Source organism: Corvus hawaiiensis, chromosome 1 (genome assembly GCF_020740725.1).
Source record: "Corvus hawaiiensis isolate bCorHaw1 chromosome 1, bCorHaw1.pri.cur, whole genome shotgun sequence".
In the NCBI taxonomy this organism is placed as follows: Eukaryota; Metazoa; Chordata; class Aves; order Passeriformes; family Corvidae; genus Corvus; species Corvus hawaiiensis.
The window spans coordinates 83,357,681-83,376,807 of NC_063213.1; the positions used below are offsets into that span (position 1 = coordinate 83,357,681).

At 42.0% G+C, this 19,127-nt stretch overlaps 1 protein-coding gene across 1 annotated transcript in view; it reads right to left on the reverse strand.

Annotated features, from left to right (window-relative positions):
• Nucleotides 1-679: 679 nt before the first annotated feature.
• The window catches only part of ANKRD33B (ankyrin repeat domain 33B), a 50,757-nt gene continuing 32,309 nt past the window's right edge, over nt 680-19,127 (reverse strand). The window contains exons 2-4 of the mRNA XM_048311915.1: nt 16,839-16,968; nt 10,652-10,792; nt 680-3,808 (exon numbers count right to left, since the gene is read on the reverse strand). Of these exons, the coding sequence (XP_048167872.1) occupies nt 2,958-3,808; nt 10,652-10,792; nt 16,839-16,968 (1,122 nt within the window). The 3' untranslated portion in view covers nt 680-2,957. The remainder of the gene's footprint in view (nt 3,809-10,651; nt 10,793-16,838; nt 16,969-19,127) is intronic.

Genomic DNA, 19,127 nt, shown 5'->3' on the forward strand with positions numbered 1-19,127 from the left:
CAAACCACTCTATTAGTGCTGAAATCCAACAGAAGTCAAATCGTCCTCAGCAGCAGCAGCTCAGGGGGCAGATGGCTGAAAGCAAGCCAGGTGTGCCTCCTCCTCCTCCACTGTGGTCTGTTTGCCACAGGTTTCAGGAAGTGTTTCGTGGGAGCTTTGCCCACTACAACCTTCAGACAGGCAACATAAACAGCAAGTGAGGGGTGCAGCCTTTAGGGTTAAGGACAGTGATGAAGAGGAGAAGACAGCTGGGGGGCAGTGAGGCAGCAGGGGAGGAAGACAATGAGGACACAGACACCTGTGGCCTCCACTTCCAAAACTAGCAAGTGCAAAGCTTTACACAGATGCCCAAAATGGAGTCACACTGTCTGCAAGGATACGGGGAGACCACCAGCTTGCAGCAGAGCAACATGGACACAGGCCAGCAAAGCAATGACTTCTCTCTCCAGCGAGATGACCAGCCAAAACCTGCTGGGGAACAAATGTAGCGGTTTTCCTTCACTCCTAGGGAAAAAATTCACAAGGAGTGGAACTTAACTCACAATAACTCCTTCCAGAGAAACCAAACTTCTTTCAGGTGGTGTTGATGAGTCCTTTGGTGAAAGTGAATAGGCTTTTAGATCTACTGGAAAGTCAAAGGCAGCATCCCCAAACCCCTGTGAAGAATGAGGGTGCCAAATAGGTTTAACAGCTTGTGCCTCTTTTAATGGAAATATCACATTTTTTCACATAAACACAGTAAAGTACAAAGGATTAGAAAATAGGCTTAATTTCCAGCCCCTAATTCTAGCATTCTGTACGTCAATCCCTGAGAGCACCTGTCAATTGTCGGTCTCTTGCAGGTGGTACTGAAAGTGCAAATTCAAGTGCTCAGCTGCAGCACAGGTTGCTTTTCAGATACCAAATCTGAGTGCTAAATCTTCAAAACCCTGGGTTGGCAGTAAACAAAAATTAAACCATTCAATCCAGTGTACCAGTCTGAAATCTATCCTGATACCTTTGCCACAGACAGCCAAAAGATTGTCTTCCTGCTTTCCAAAGAAACGAGTTCAGCTTGTATTCTGGCCGCTCCAAAGCCATTACAACATTGGTGCCTATGAATTGCGCAGCACTGATGCACTTGAGGGTTAAAACCTTCTTCATATTCCCAGGACTAGGCAGGTGTATTAGCAGGTGCATATTCCTCCAGCTCTGACCTAGGAGGCTACCTGGCAATGCAGTCTGGCCAGCACAGAAGTACAAAGAACAGGCTGTGTGGAAAAACCCCTGTTTCACACATCTGTCCTAATCTCTGTCAGACCCCGGAGACAGGAGCTGGCAGTGCTGACTTGGGTGCTACTTTTCAATCGACTGAATTTATGTCTCCCATGACATGCACAGTTTCATTACAAATTCAGTGAGACTGCGGCCAGCCTTTGTGCTCTGGGACTAAAGGATGGAAAAGTTTCCCTTCTCTTTAATTGAGGGGAGAAGATGGTGACAGCAGCAGGTGGGGTCTGCCTGGGCTCCAGTACAGCAACACCTTCAGGAGGACACACTGCAGCACATTTCAGTTCAAATGTGGGCAAAGCCTGAGCAAAACCTTATCCTGAGCATGGGCTCTGTGCTGTTTGCCTTGGACCTCTACTTCTATGAGTGTGGTCTTTCTTCAGCAAGCAGCAGGTTTACAGCCCTTCCTTATCAGAATTTGCCAGGGCTTGGCTTGCTGTTCAGGCTGACTGCTGGTACAACCAGAGGAAGCTTTAATGTGGAGCACAGGAACCTGCAGCAACCCGTGGGAACTGCCACTTGGAGATGTACTTCGACACTAGGGAAGGTTTTCTCCCAGTGTAGGGACAGAGGGGTGAGGTACTGCCCTCTTCGGGCACCCAGAGGTGTAGTACCAAAGCTTGCAGGGACATCTGGTCGCATCAGTGGCTGAGCTGCCTAGTACTGCATCTCTGACTGGGTATTGCCAGCATATAGCTGGATTTGACACCTCTGAAAGCTGCATAATATTCTTGTCCTGTCTATAATCTGGAAAGCCTCACAATAAACCTGGTGAGTTTTTAAAAAATAAATATCAACCTAAAAAATATCCACTGTGCTTCACCCATCTCCCTTATTTCACAGTCAAAAGCAATGACAAAAGCTTCCCTGAGACTAAAGAGGAGACAACAGACAATGAATAAAGGGAAATCTAGTGGGGGAGGCAAATCTTAGGTGATGGTGGCAATCAAAAATTATCTCATCTTTTCTATTTCTTCAAAGAAATCAGTCCCTGCACATGATTTATACTTGCAGAAGATGTGAATACCTCAACTGCAGAGATATTTCATATTAAGCCCTTTTTAGATTCAGCAGAGCAAACAACAGCATTAAGAACTGCATCCATATAGACTGTATAGACCTGTAGAGTTTAATACCTGTACTTAAAATCTGTTTACTGGAATAGAAATAAAGTGCTTAGAATATCCAAAACAATTGTCGACCTGGATTTTCACTGCCAACCAACACTACGATCAATTTTAAATTATTACTATAAACCTTTGCAATATGTCTACCTAAGGAACGAGAGGGAGGAATGTCTAGTGTCAAAACCACAGCTCCTTAATTTGGTCCATTACAAAATGAACAAACACAAAATACAATCCTTTCACACACATGTTTTGCAAGCTCTTTCTCAGTCATTCACCTGGAGCTGGAAAAACAGGAATCCACAAGAGGACTGCACCACTTAGAGCTTCCTGTCAACAGCAGACAGGTAAGCTTAGTAAGTCTTCCACCTCAAAATACCTTCCTGCTCCACCATCAGACATGCTGTGGCATAGCCCTTGCTGTATTTCTGCTCCTTAAAGGCCATGGCTCAGTATTCCAGCTCCATGAGCAGTGGGCATGCACGAAGGCAGTCAGTCTGTTACCTTGCTAGGATAACAAGACTCAGTGGCTCAAGAACCTTCTCAGCAACTGCCTTTAAATCAGGTCCTGCTTTGGGCAGGAGACACCTGCCTCGGCTTTTGAGCCTCTGCTGCTCTATTCTTCTCCTGTTCCTCTGCCTTCCTCCGCTCCTCTTTTAGCTCCTTGTATCTCCATTTGGGAATCTGCAGATAGGGGTCATCCTTTGCACTGCTCCTCCTTCTGGCCTTTTCTGGCTGGAAGGTGGGTGGGGGAGCCTTGCTGACACGGACTTTGGGGATGACAAATCCCGGCCGGACACTGCTCCGTCGAAGCAGATGGAGCGGCAGGAGGCTTGCTTTCCTCGTGGCTACTGCGTTCACTTGGGACATTGAAATGCTGATGGGCTGCAGGCTGGCTCGACGCTCCTTCTTCTTGGGGATCACTGTGACTTTGGAGTTCTGAAAGAGCTTCTCATAGCTGCTGATGTGATCTTTGTCGTGAAATCGGATCTCCTCTGCTCTCTGCTTCCTAAGGATTTCCTGCACTGCCAGTCTGCGTTTCCCCACACAAGGTGGGCTGCCCGGGCACACAGTCTGGCATGCCAGAGCAATGAAGGGACTTCCCAAGCTTGTTGTCACCTTCACCATGTGGTCAAGGACCCCGTCCTCTTCTGGGCCATAGAAAGATCGGAATGAGACAGCTGCCCTTACACACTCAGAAACCTTCTGCAAACAGCTTTTTGGCTCTGCAGCCTTGGCAAGAAGTTCCTTCATTTTTGGCCATTCTGGTTTATATTGATCAGAAAACTGTTCTGGGCATGGCCTGTCCATCAGCTTCTGCATGACCAAGGCAGACTCTGATCTTCCTGTGAAACAAGCCCATTCCCATGAAGTCAGTCCACGGCTTGGGTCAGTTGCATGAACATTTGCCCCTCAAAAAAAAAAAAAAGAAAAAAAAAGAAAAACAATTAGTGTTAATTAATTAAACCACCTACACTCCTGTTGCTGTGATCAGAGGTGAGTCCAGGAGACCCCTGCAATACAACATAAATACACAATAATATTTGTGTCAAAATAAACATGGAATTAAGGACAGATCATGTTCCTGACTTTCTGAACTCCTTATTTATTTAAAACAAGGTAAAATACATTAAGACTTATATATGAAATTCTCTTTAAGTTGCAAATAATGAAAAAATTAACTTTACCTGCATTTAATCTTGACTGACATTTTAATATTCATTCCCTTGAGCTCACAGGAAAAGAGTTACAGATATGGAAAGAAACAATTCTCCCCATATAAAATAGTGGACTTTGTAACAGTCACTGCCACTTGGAAGAAAGGTTAATGATCGGAAGTTCCATGAAAATATCCACTCACTGCTCACTAGGGGTAAGAACAGCCAATAAAGTATAATGAATTTCTTAAAAAGCATTAAAAATGGAAAAAAATAGAAAGCAAAAAAGGGGGAAATAAACAAAACAACAAATGTGCAATTCATGCTCTCTTACGTCTAAAAGGACCCTGTAGACTTAGGAAATGTTGAGAGGATGGTAACAAGGGTGATCAAATATAAGGAAAGTTTCCATAAATATCTGAGAGTGGATAATGGGTGAGATAGACCTTCAGTCTGAGCCCAGAGCAGCTGTTCTCATCTACCTGAGATTACCAGCCCTAAGAAAATGAAGTAATTGTTAGCCAAAACACTCTGCTATTGCCAAGTAGACCAGTCATAAGAGGCAGCTGGGATACAGGCTACACAGCAGAGGCTTAGACATTTTAAGTGTTATGTCCTGGAAGGAAATTGTTTCTAGTGGCCTATCCTCCTCCCATTCCCAATTTATAATCTTTATCCCTCCAATTCTGATGTCTTTCCCCATCACCATTCTTTTTTTTTTCTTATATATCTGCATCCTTTTCCATCTTTGCATTCCTTTTGATCTCTCCACCTTCCTATAAGACCTGTTGGCTTTTGCCCTTGTTCTTCACTCTTTTGTTTTCAAGTGGAGTTACACTCCTCCTCCAGGGCACTTGGATGCTTGAAGAGAGGATACAAGAGCATCAGGAGAAGCAGGCATCCTAGTCTGCTCTATGGTTTCCTTTACAACTTCTTTAGTACCATATCCACATCCCTTGGCAACCAGAAAACTTCAGGGAAGTCCTCCCATGATATTAGAGTGGGACTGTGGGCATTTGTCAATGAGGGTGGCATGTGCCCAGCCCTGCTCACAGAGAAAGCTCAATTCAGAGTGCACCTGTGAAGAATTGCTGCAGAACAATGAGCAGCAGCAAGTGGTTTTGGAAGCTGAAGTTAGCAGGATACTGTTGGAAAAACCCAACAGATTACAGCTGGTGAGCGCTAAAGGATACAAAAGACCTGTCCAAAAACTGGCTTGATGGCACCAATTAAATACAATCTCAGAGATGTGTCAAGGACTTGATAATTGGCACCACATCCTGTGCTTCGCATCCAAGTGATCCTGGGCACACCACCTGGGCACACACATCTTGATGTTTTACAGTATATGGGTATGAAGGTGAATGAATGAAATCAATAGAATGAGTGAACACTCTGGTGTCAGGCAGACAAGTTCTTAAGCTGAAAATCCTTTGTTTTATATCCTGCCTTTGAACTCTGACAGATCTCAGAGGGAGCTTTGCATGCTCCAGTCTGCAGACTGTTCAGCAGGTCTGCGCCATGCTCCCTGTGACAGGCACGGGCTCTTTGCCCAGCTGCCTTCAACATACTGAGCTCTGCAATGTTCAGTCATGGTTTACTCATATCTTTGGCCCTGCAGATATTTTCTGGGTTTCTTGAAAGAGTTTAAAGGGCTTTTTGAATTTATTGAAGGGCTTCTTTACCAGATGAAGGACCATTTTCAAACAGCAAACACAAAACTGACCTACACAGATTTTGTCACAAAAGCGACAGTCTGTCCCATTGCTTTGCAAGGAGATGTCCAGAGACCTGAGGAAATGGCCAGAGAATACCATGATAATTTTTTTTCAGGGTGGATTACCTTGGAGACAGCATTTCAAACTAGAATTAGGAGTACTCAAAATAAGGAAAGGCAACCACAAACCAGTTTGTAATGGGTTCAGTATACCCTTTCCCACAAAGGATGTTTTGTCATTACAGGAAAATAAAGGGAAAAAGAGAGCACGGGGAAAGTGATAAAACCCTCAATTTTAACTCTATTAAGTTAATTCCTAAGTCTTTGAGAAAATCCCTAAAAAGGATGCTGGAGATACAGAACAAGAATGGATGTGGAAGGAGACACCCTAAGCAATATTGCTGATCACAGTTTAAGTGTAATTTAAGTGAAATTTGCAGAAAGGACCACTTAGAGAGAGCACCAGGGCACTGCAGGGAGTCAAGCATGGCGCCCAGATTGGAAGGCAGAAAGGAGCCAAAGAGGAGGAAGAGTCAATCAAATCAAAGGGTTCACCAGCTGTGGATTTGAAGAAAGGATTTCAAGGTCTTAAAGGCAGAAGGGTTTGATGAAGTTCATGACTGCAGAAGTTACAGATAAATCAGTGAGGGGAGGGAATAAGATGTACAAACACACGACCTCCTGCTTCACTAACTTGTTTTTGAACTTCCCTACCCAAGCTTCCTACCCTTGAATCTGTCCCATCTCACAAAGCACATAACTGCTTTGTAGCTGTGCAAGTAGACCCACGGCTCACTATGGGTGTTTCCCCTCTATGTTGCCATACATTTTTATATTTTGATATAGAATTTTGCTGGTTTGTTTGTCAAAGCTTCCTACTCTTGAATCTGTCCCATCTTTCCCTGGTCCCTTCTTAACCCTTGCCTCGGTCTGAACTCCTTCCCACAAGAGCTGACTGTGACTGTGGCAAACTGTGTGGAAGTTGTTTCCTTGGTGTACATATAACAGGCAAGGAATTAATACAGGAAGAACAGCAGCTAAAGGAATTGTCTTCAAACACCATATTTAATTCTCAGTTTGTAAGCAAGCAAGAGGTACAGACAGCTGCTTAGCACTATCCTCAAGAAAAAGTCAGTCCAGTTCTGCTATGGTGCAACTGTGAGACCTTGGAGCAGAGTAGTTCAAAAAGAACAGTGTGAGAAAGTGCTCACTGGGGGCTCTCCACCTTTGCTTGGGGGCTGCACTCAGCTCTGGTCCTTGTCTGGGCTGTGCCTGTACCTGGCCATGTGCCCTCCTGGTTTGGACCCTGACCCACAGAGTTAATTTTGTGTTTGACCTCAGATCCACCTTGTCTCTATGGGCTTGCCCTTATCATCATGGACTTGCCTGGCAATCCCTGTGGTGCTGGCTGATCCAGGTTGTTCTCACCAGCCCTGCCATGTTCCTTAAAGGACCGCCTTTGTTGATGAGGCTGGTGCTGAGGCCTTCCTGTCACCCTTGGCTCACTTCCCTTTGAGGAGAAGCCCACTCCTTCTGACAGATGAGTCCCCAGGTGTTTTGGAAACTTCATCTCAGAAAACAATACTACAGAGTATTGAAATCCCAATCTTTTAACAGAAATCGATGCTGACTTTGTACCTTGTATCACAAAATCTCTTCTAAGGCATGATTTACCATAGTTTTATTGATTTTCTGCACAAATCAGGAGACATTCCTGAACAAACTTGTCATTCAGCAGAATGCCTTATCTGGAACAGACACGAGTAGTCATGTCCCTTTGTAAACGTGATAGCAGTCATACGGAACCAATTGTCATTTCAGTGTAAGTATAGCCTACAAGTTTTCTTTCAGGAATGCTGTACTTGCCTTGCTTTTCCTAAAAGTTGCCCTGAACATCATTTTCAGCACAGTTAGTTTGAATACACATGCTCCTTTAGGATATAAATATCCTATTTTATTAAGACTTTCATGTCCTTTTGAGATGCAGAACTGGCATCTTGAGTTTAAAGACAGGGGCTGAGGTGGCTCAGGCTCTGTTACCAGCCCAGTGTTTAAAGCCCAGTCTCCAGATCCAGGGCCACTCCAACAGCGCTACTAAAGCAGCACTGAGTTTACACTGGAGATTACAGCAGGGCTTGACACGTGAATAACAACCAGCATTTCTGGCTGGCTCTCCTGATGAGCGCTGGCAGTGGCGCGGTGCTGGCAGCGCAGCAGCCTGTGACAAACTGCTGGTGGGAGACCGGGCCCACCCTTCACCCGCTGTGCACTCACGAATTGCAAATTCGCATGTTCCAAAGACTCCCTCTGAAAGAGCAACATTATGGCCAAGTGTCTCAGAGTGCCTTAATCTTGTAGTGATTGACCTTGGCCCCCCTCCAGGAACTCAAATTTCAGAAAGAGCAGTCACTGGCAATCCAGCTCCGACCATCTGTCACACATTGCTGTTACCTCTTTCCCCATCTGACTGTGCTAAAACCATGCTAAGGCAGCTAGGAAGGTGAGTTATTTTGCTTTACTGATCTCCTGCATTGCCATAAGTAGCTGGCCATCAGTAGAGGTCTTACCCAAGCCACTGAACGGATACTGGGTTTAAAAACCTCCTGGCTGTAACTCTTTTCTAAACGCACATAAACTGCTTTGTAGCTGTGCAAGTAGACCCACAGCTGACTATGGGTGCTTCCCTTCTATGTTGCCATACATTTTTATATTTTGATATAGAATTTTGCTGGTTTGTTTGTCAAATTGATTTTCTCACCAAATCTTTTAATAACAACTTCTTTTACCTTCTTCAGCACACTAGCACTTCATTGTCAGCAGCCACTCAGTGTCCCGTAAGTCTCAAACTACTTCTAAATCCATTCTGAATGAGCATTTCCCTCCTGCCCTCCCTCCATGTCACCAGATTGTGCAGTGCTCAAAAATACTCAGATATTAAAATGGGGGCACGCAATTTACCGCACTTCCTTCGTGGCCCCTATTTTCAGCTGAAAATGTGAGGAACTGCAAGTACTCACCGAAACTTCAATTTAGAAAATCAAAAGTATATTAACTCTACAGATCTTTAGTCAGTGGATGATCTTTGGTATCCTCAGTATCTCTGATGCAAAAACAGGCTGATAAAACTTTCTGTAGGCAAACTCAAGATGGAGGCTAAGAAAGCCATTTTCTGGCTGGCCAAAGGTTTGTTCTCCCCAATATTCTGTTTTCTTATGAACCATCGAAACAAGAAGTGGCTGTTCAGATGCCAGAGGCAGCAACCAAAGCAGTGAACTTTGATATTGATACTTTTTGTATAAGAATCAGAATAACAAGTACTGAGTTATTTACATAGCTGAAAGGTTGTGAAACAACTTCTAGTGACCCAAACAGAACGAATGGGCTTCCCTCAGATCTCTAGTGATAATAATAGGTCATGACACCGTAAGACCAATTTGACAAGTCAGAAAATCATAGGATTGGAGCTTCATTTTAAGTGATGATTTATAACACACAATGGAAAATTCTGAACTAGCATCTGCATGAAGTATGTGTGAGTCCAGAAAGTGCATCTGCTTCTAGCAGTGTTTGAGCTCTGACAACAGTTTCATAATTTTTTGTCATAAAAATTTAACATAAAATGAATGATCCAATTCCTAAGCCTTTGTTCCAGTGTAAGAGGCTACAGAACCTAGCAGAAAATAACACACCAGTTACCACATCATGTTTTCTGTGTCATATCAATGACACAGAAATACTATCATATCTGTCTAGAAACTGGATATTATGAAATGAAGGATAGTAATATCACTAGGCTTGATAAAAGCCTGTGACTTAAAATATTCTGATTATGAGGGGTTAGACTCTTGTGACAGCAAAATCACTGAAATGAACTCCTTATTCAAGATCTTCCTCAATGAAATGGACCTGTAGGACTCTTGATCTAGACACTAACAATACTCACATTCCATTTGTTATTATTTCCATAATATTTAATTTGTGTCATAGATTTGCAACTGAAAAACAAGAATATATACTAATATAAGCTAGATATTTAATTATTATCTACCAGTTTATATACCAGTTACTTCATATAAAAAACCCCATGCAATATTGTGGCTGAAAGATGCTGTATGTTAGGACTGCTCTTGTAGAGGCTGCTGCCCCTCAAGAGGTCTTCTGAGTCTTCTCTCCAGGACCCCTTCACTTGCAATGCAATACAGCTGGGAACTCAACTGCAGACAAGAGCCAAGAGTGAGAAACGTAATTCCTGTTCTCAGAGACCTGCTCACTCCCTGTGCCTCAGCTCCCTCCTTGCAGCAGAGACAGACCTGCTGGTGCCCTGTTGCCCATAAACCTGGAGACCAAACTCAGAGCTATAGAGGTATTAAAAAAATCCTAAGTCACCAAATTTCCCACCAATGTTCCCTGTGGGATATGGCCCCTACACCCAACTCTCCTGACAGGAGCCTGAGACCCCAAAGCTTTCCAGTCCCTGCCACAGTTTGAGGCAGAAGTGGAGGTCTGGCTCTGGTCCCACCCTTGCACTGTCACACACAGAGCTGACAGCAAGAGCCCTGTGAGCCTTTCCCACCTCTGTCATGGATTTCATTAAATTCTGTTCTACAAATTTTGATGATCCTGCTCCCCAAACTCTCCTGGTGACAATCAGTCTCACCCTGAGAGTTCTAGGAAAGCTCCTGGGTGAGTTTGTACAGGCAAACTGAGTGCTCCCCCAGAATGTGCCTTCACTGCCTTGACTATGGCTTATTTAAAAGCTGCACCCATTTCCAGGGAAGGCTGTACTACAGTTCTCAGAGGAAGCAGAGCCAGTTTTCTTCTTGGTAGTTGTTAGGATTTAGTTAGATGATGATAAAGAAGAAGCAAAACACTTTGTATACCTGCCATCACCAAGGCTTTCACACATTCCGTTCGGCCCTGCATTGCAGATTTCATCAGTGCTGTGAATCCAAACGCATTCCTCTTCTCAATATCAAGCCCGGGAAAATAGTTCAATAAATAATTTGTAATGGTTATGTGCCCTTTAAAGAAACAAAAGAAACAGAAAAACAATATGTCACAGAATGAAGGTTCTGTTTCAAGGATAAACCAAAAATTTACTCCTGCAGGTCTGATAAATGGAAAATGCAGATAATTAATAAGATCTCTTTTCTTAGTGTCCTCTTCCACTCATTGCAGTCATCAGCCTTAGGGTTAAGTGGCCCTGACTTGTGACCAGAATGCTGGGATAGGAGGTGGAAAACATGGGTTCCCACCTTCTCTCAAGTTGCTCTCCTTTCTGAAAAGTCAGTTTAAGGTAAGGGAATAATTGAAGACCAGAGGTAGTCACTCTGAGGTTGCAAGGGGCCCCAGTTTCTTGACTCAGTGAGTAGCACTGCAAAGGGAATCCCTACAGCTTATGGAAGGAAGTTCCATCTTGTCTGGGGGTGACTTTATGATGCTGGATCCTCTATTGCCTGCTTATTGCCCAGACATGAATCCTGTGCCTTTCTGTGCCTTTAAGCCAGATCCGAGAGATGGGGGGGAAAGGTGGTGGAATTCCTTTGGCAGCTGTGTTCAAAAACACAGATAACTCCCTCGCGCTCTGTCCCCAGCGCTCGGCTCTGCAGCAGGGAAGAGAGTTGTATTCTCTTGCTTTTTAGCTAGCTTCTCATTCATTAGCTGAGGCAGGAGTTTTCCTGGGACTGTGGCTTCTTCTTCTCAAACTGGAACTGTTCAGCTTTGCTCCGGTCCGGAATACCATCACTGGGAGGCCCCACACCGCAGCCCGGAGGGGCCCACGACACACCCCAGCTCCAGAGAGAGCAGAGCCACACCTACAGAAAGGACTCTGAATCTACCAGGTCTTCTTCACAGCGAGAGGTTTTATTATCTAACATTATTCATTTTTTCCCCATTGTACCTGAGCGCACCTTGTTTGTTAAATAAACAGGTTTTTTCACTTTCCTCCAGAGATTCTTTCTGAACCTGGATGAGGCAGGTGCTGCTGAAACCTGCCTTCTATTCAAGGACGCGTTCATTTCAGATGTTTCCTCCCAATTTGTCTCAAACCAAGACACGTCACTGGGGGAACTGACTGCAAAGGTTCAGCCTTTCCCCTCCTCTGGTAAATTTGAGCCTTAGAATCATGGTGCTTCATTAAAAAGTGATGATTGCACACAGTTATTCCAGCCAATAATGCTAATGAACCATGTCAGGCCTGATACAAGAGAAAGGAATATTTTGTGTAGGATCTCACATTTTTATTTTTCCATCTGACAGTGTAAAGCCACTTGTCTACTCTCCTGCAGTTGGAAAATGGAACTGATGTTCAGTTTTGGTAGTAAAATGAATTATTTAAGTTCTGTTTCTAAAAGCAACTGTTGTTGCCGTTCATGTGCCTTGTATGCCAGGATAACTGGTGTCTGCAAGGCTATACTGAGGAGCTGAACACATCTCTAGCTAAATGGTTGGAAGACCAATTAAGACATCAAATCTTTATAATTGGACTATCAGACGAATAGCTAGTGCCATAATGACTCATTCAAAACAGTTTTCCCTCCACTTGTCAATCATTTTATGATGCTTTGATGCTCTATAAAATAATGCCGTCTGTCAGGCAGCTGCAACAATCACAATTTAATTAGTAGGAGATGTAAAAGTATTCTCTCATCTCACTCTGCAGTCCAGCTGACTATTCTGTAATGCATGCCATTCAAATTCATCGAGAAATGTTACTGAAGCAGATTATAATTCATACAGGACAATTTAAAAGTCTATAGCGTCACATCTGGTGTCGATTTCATCAGCAGCCACTTTGTACCAACACAGTCCTCCATTCACTTTGAAAAGCAGGCTAAGAAAGTCTTTACCAATTAATTTGTGTTGCAGGTTTACTTTCTCTCCTATAATTTTTTTGACTGTTACCTTTCTGCATAACTGCAGACTCTCATGAAACCTGAGCAAATGTAGAGATAGTGCAGCTCAGACGAGCAACTCCCAAGTCAGGGAAAACCAAATAAATAGCTCCCTGTACCTTGAGTAATCCAATGAGAATGAAATATAAAAATTCAGCAAACCATAACAAGCTGAACAAAGCCGAAGTGAACTGGGTTCAGGGCAGGATCAAGTGACCTGGTCCAGCTTACTCAATACAGAGGCTTCAGCTTTGCTGATTTTTTGGCATAAAATCAAATCCTAGCAAGGAATCAGTTGCTACTGGGAGAATCTTTGTGCCCAAATTGTTTTGCAGGACACTCTCTGTTTCAGTGATGTAGAGCATGTGTCTTCATGAAGGCTTCGGAACAGCTGAAATACTGCTTTTTGACCACAAAAAACAGAGGCAAACTGAAACAACTAGAAATAATAAGACGGAAGATTTTTCAGGAGTTATTACATCGCTAAAGATGTTCTTTCCTTTGCCTAAAGTATAATTACAGTAAGAGATGTTTTGCAAATCTGGGGTGATCCTGAATTAATCCTGAAAATCTTGCTTAACCAAAACTCTCCAGGGGACTAGAAAAGGCCTCAAATGAGACCAAAAAAATTATCAGCAGTAAAATAAGAAAGAAAATTTAAAGTTTGTGATTCCCAGAAGTTTTGTGTCTCAGGGATTCCTGAAAACCACTGCAATTTTAATCTGGAGGATATTCTGTGCTCTGAGGTTTGCGTCAGATTTCCAGTTCAAACAGATATCAAATGCAAAGCCAAATTCAGAGCTGCCAAGTTTTAGTTCAAACCCTGTCATACACTTTTGATTTAAGGCCATAAAGTTTGCTTTGGTTCTCCTGTGTCTGGGAGAACAAGCAGCCTGTACCTAATTGAGTGAGTGTCCTGTGATGCAAAGTCTGCTGTGCAAGCTGTATGCATCTCTAAAATAAACGAGCCTGGACTCAGCCAGTTTGGTTATACTGAATTCAAACAGGCTCTTGCTGTTTGTAAGCCAGCTCTATCTCCTACCAGAACTGGCATGCTAAGGGTACACTTCTTCTCCCTGCAAGCCATATATAGAGATCAGCACAGATGTCTGTAATAGCTTAATTCACTTAATTGCTGCCACAAAGGAAAGGCCTATAATGATGACAATATTGCCTAATAATTTGTGTAACACAGGCAGAAGTATAAGCTGCATAGTAAGGAAGATGCTTTGTCAAGTAACATTTCAGTCCTGAATTGTACCTGCAAAATGCTTGTGTTTGGCCTGCGGTTAGTGAATGCTTTCTCACAGTTGGATGGAACCAAGGACACCCAGAATGCTTTTTCCTCTGGGCGTTTTAGGTGTTTGTGTTCTCATGTCTTTCTTAATAAACAGTAACTGGGATAACTTCCAATTTGTGTTCCCAGCTCTACAGCCTTGCCCCAAACTGATGGCTGTAACATAAAACATCTATACTTTGTAAGCAAATACAACTCCCTCTGAACACCAGTGCATGCCAATTACTATACACTGATGTAGCTATGTCCCCATCAGCAGGAGAACTGAGAAAAAAAAGTAATTTTCCTTCTTTTCCCATTTTTTTTAAAGTCACTCTCCTTCCTCCCTTTCTTTCCACATCTTATTTCAATTGCTTGTTTCTATCAATCTCCCATTTTTTTCTGCATTGTCCTTGCAATATTGCTTAGTGTGTAACTCTGAAACTTCATACAGCCTGTTAGCTACTGTTCTCCCATGCTGGTTAGACATAACAAAGCCTCTCCAGGTTTGCACTTCAAGGACACCTTGTTGTCTCAGGCCCTGAAATATGTAAACTAAAGCCTCTGAACAGGGGGAGGGGGGAAACTTGGGGTAATTACTTCATTGCCTGAAATTGTAATTGGAGAATTAACCCCAATATGTAAATGGACCAAACTTATAAAAGTGTTAAAAACCCGTGACCCAGTGGCCATCTTGGGTGTAGCCCCTCAGAGGCTTTTTGACTCCCAAGGTGTTCCTAATGAAGGCCTTTCAAATAAATACCCGCTTTTATGCTCTTAATCTTGTCTAGCCTCTGTTTTCAGGTAGACGCTTCAAGGCATCAGTTCTGGAACCCCAGGTGGGACTCAAACCCACAATCCCTGGCCCACCTGGTCAGTGGATCCTAACAAAAATGGCAGCACTTTCTGAAACCTTCAAATACTACCTTACAAATAACTGAAATAATGTGGATTTGATATTAGACCTTCCACAGGAAAACCCATAGTTTTGGTATAAATAACAGTGATCTCAAAATAATTTATTTTGTAAAAGTGTGATTACTTTCACACCCTGAAGTTAAACCTCCCCCCCCAACAAATAAATTCTCCACTAAAGGCAAGTTTGCAAAAGCTCTGCTTTCAGGTCTTTATGATACACTGCTCAGTGTTACTACTTAATATCCAGCAATAATTAAGCAGCATCCATAGCACTGTTGCTCCTCTGGTTGCAATGTTAACCTCACAGTAATCTCTATTAACACTACAGCAATATCTTGAGATAATTAATTAAATAACTGGTGTAAACACTGTAGCTTAGGATTAGCACAGCCAGGGGAAAACATCCAAGTTGTTGGGGGTTTGTATAAGCTTCTGCTGACTACAGTAATTTCCAGTTGCTTTGGGGATCAATAGCAAGTACTGGCAGAGAGTGTCAAGTCAATGTCAGCCTGCTGGATTAATTCTCAGCTCATTATCATGAGTTATAAAGGTCAAGCAGGAGGCAGTGTTGAAACTTTTTTAGTCCAAATTTATATTAGGGCAGATAAATAAAAGCAGATTCGTGTTTTGGAGACTTTTCTACCTTCTTTGGAAAGCTACTGTACTCGTACTCATGGCTTTGCTATGAGTGTGCCTACTGTGGTCACAATTCTTTCTTCAGTATTCAAGACCCATCTTGCAGTAACTTTAGCAGAGTTCACTTTTTGGTACAACACAAAGCAAGGTTAGGCACTACCTGGGAATGTTCAGTGGCGCTGTTACTAAACTGACATGAAAACCTAACTGCTCCAATCTTTAGACATGGCTTGTAATGTCCATTGATATTCCTTGATGGAAATTTATTCCTGGGAGTGAGGACTATGTCCCATGAACACCACAAACATCCCATACTCTTCATCAGCCAGCAGACATGATAAAGACCAGCTGTGTGTTTCCTTGTAAAGTGACTGCCTTTGCAGAGCGTGCTTGAAGTAGGCAAAGGAAACCAGAGATGCAGATCTAGGCAGCTCCTGGAACAGCTTTTAGACTACAAAGTGATGGCATCCTTCCTTGGAGAAATTTTTCCTGATTTACGTGCATTAGCACTTTGTTAACACTTGTTAGAGGAAGCTAAATCTTCCCTTAAAGATTAAAGCACAGCCCTTCAGTTTTAGAAGAAATAATCAAATTATTGTTTTCTAACTGAACACCAGGAATAAGGAACTCTCCTGGGAGTTTCTCTTACATCTAAGTGATCTGTTACACTCGTTCACTGAATATTACCATGCTGGTTGGGATAAAAGAAAACCTTGTGCTAAACCCTGCTCTCACTCCTGCCTGTGTCAGGAATAACATGGTTGATGTTGATACCAGCTGTTACAAAAGGATCATTGGCAAACACTAAATCCTGATGAGATTTTTTTGCTTTCTAACTATGGAGTGGGTGAAGAATGTTTTAGCAGCTAAGGTATTTCTTAATGATGATAGGTTTTCCTACAGTCATCAGTTACTACCGTCACTCTGAGGTAGGTGCAGCAAGCAGGGGAGGAAAGTACTAATGCAGCACATTGCACGTCCACAGTGTTCATTTGTTGCTTGCCAGAGCAAACTTCAGAAAATCAGTTTAAAGGAACAAAGCAGTATAATATTGCACACCTGGGATAAGATTTTCTTTATTTCTAATTTAAAATAATTAATAGCATCTACTAAAAATGTATTGCTTTTGCTGCCCTAATCTATTGGATAAATACTACTGTAGATTAATCAGTTCAAAGAAAATCATGACAAACTTACTTGGGAGTGGGTTTGGCCAGGATTATTTTACACAGCATAATTTCTTTTAGGGATTTGAAAAAAAAAATCCTAAAAAAAAAAAATAGCCAAAACACACACTCCTCCCAAGAGTGTGTATGGAAGAGGTGATACAGAGAGCCTTACCTGCCTGTGCAGCTGTAATTAGAGCCGTGTTCCCTTCGTTGTCCTGCCAGTTCACATCAAGGTGAGGGCATTGTGCTAAGGCCATTACAATATCCACATAACCTTGGTAACAGGCAACAATAAGACCATTCTGTAAGTAAAATATAAAATGAAAGTTAGGATTCCCAGACTGAAAAAAATGCACTGAAGAAGCATGCTAGACTGCTTTTTTATTTTATATTTTTTTACAGACAGAAGAACTGAAAAGATATCACCATAACTAGTGATTAGCTCCAGGCACAATGTTCAGATCCAAAACACTTCTTTTTATCTCTGCCCTTTGGCAAGCAATGTTTGATACTCCTCAGAAATACCTAAGAGAGTAGATATTATATTATGCTACATGCAAAGTAACTGTTTATAAATGGCTTGTGCTTCTATGGCTATATACTCTCAATCCAAATGAGAATAAATCTGATTTTATTATATAATAAAATGAACCCAGTAGGTAAGATGAACTGGACCTGCTCTGAATATTAATTCTCCGAAAAACAACTACTTGTTCCATGAAGGGGAAGTGGTAGGCTGGAGCTCTGTTCATACTGCCTGTTGCTATCTTTAAATAATTCAGATTTCCCATTAGAACTAGGCCTCCTTTTTTTATAAGCATAAATAAAATTAAATTGCTTTTAGAGGTCCTGTTTAATGTGTTTTATGACAGCTGGAGGCTGTAAAATTTCCAGAAGGAAGCCAAGCCAGGAGGTAAACCTTGTAACTATGCTTGGTACCCAGATAGTGTTTCACACCACAGCACCAAACTGATAGCTTCCCTAAAATACAGCAAAATACACTTGCCATTAATTAAATGGAACCACAGTACTTAATCCTGGCTGCTCACTTGACCACTAGGATTAAAGCCATTATCTCCGGTCTTCAGGATTACTTGGGCTGCCCTCGATCATCTGCCTGGGGCTGATGAGTGTAGAGGAGGGCTGGCACAGATAAATCAGCACTCCCTGCACTCCCTCCTTGCTGCCAGCGCATTACTCAGTTTGCCTGAGCTCAGCATGAGCATCTGACTGCCGAAAAGATAAGGGCAGAGACACAAATCTCAAACTGCCTGGTAACCCTGCCTCCCTGAAAGGCACTCACATGAAAGACTTGCAAGGAGAACCTGGTTATGAAAACAGAATGGCCTGCCCTGATTCCTCCATCATTTTTCTCTTGCCTACACATTCTCTTTATTTCTTTTTCCCATGGACATTACAAAGACAGAAATGTTCACCAGATGACAACTGAGGCTTTTGATTTATTGTCCTCACAACAAGTTAGTTATTAGTATAATTTCGCTGTTATTCTGGACAGTTCTGTTGGCTGAGGTAGCAAACAGCTTCACTGAGATACAGGAGTGATATCTACTCTTTATGCTGTTCACAGGCTATGTAGGTTATTTCTCAATTGCATCTTTCAATAAAATAATTACTCTGCCTTCTTTTGTTCTCAAATCACTCTTGCCCTCAGCATGAAGCAACACCTACCACTGCTCTATAAAGAGCATCTTCATTTCCTTGTGAAGAACCTGTAATACCTCAAAGCCTTCTATTGGAATTGTACAGAGGATTCTGCTAAAAGTCATGTATTTTTGGGTTTTTTTTTTCACTAAACGCATGTACTTTCCTGGTAGGATTGTTCAGATTAATTCAAATTTTACTGTAATATGATCGTTTTTAGCTTTTAAGAAAAATGTGTCAATGTCCACTTTGTAAGGACTTGAGCATTATTTCAGTTCTTTAATAATTTAATTTTTCACCTGACGTTCAGGATGTTTACAACTCCAAAAGCTGTGCAGATTTAAAACTCTACACAGTCATTCAGTGAAATATCTGTTACTTATGATAGCAGAAAATTAAGTTTGCAATTGTTTGGAGACAAAACCTTTTGACAATAAGAAGAGAGATTCTATTCACTGAAAAAAATGGCATTTTTGAAGAGAGTGATAGTTTCAAAAAGGCTGTAAGAATAACTAAAAATAGCTGTCATCTGTAATGAAAAGAAAACTATTTCACCCAGTATCTGGAGGATATTTTCACAGTGTATTCTCACACAACATTTTTCTGTTCTACAAATAGTTACTAGATGCTTAAAATAAGCTTGGTTTTTTGTTCTCTTTATAAAAGAGTAAAGTTAAAATATTGTAAAGATATATTACAATACTGTAAAAAAATAATAAAAAACATTAGTTCTTTTTTTGTTTTGCAAGAGGTTTTTGCATTACAGTTTTCAGAGACTTTTTTTCTACTTTTAGTGGGT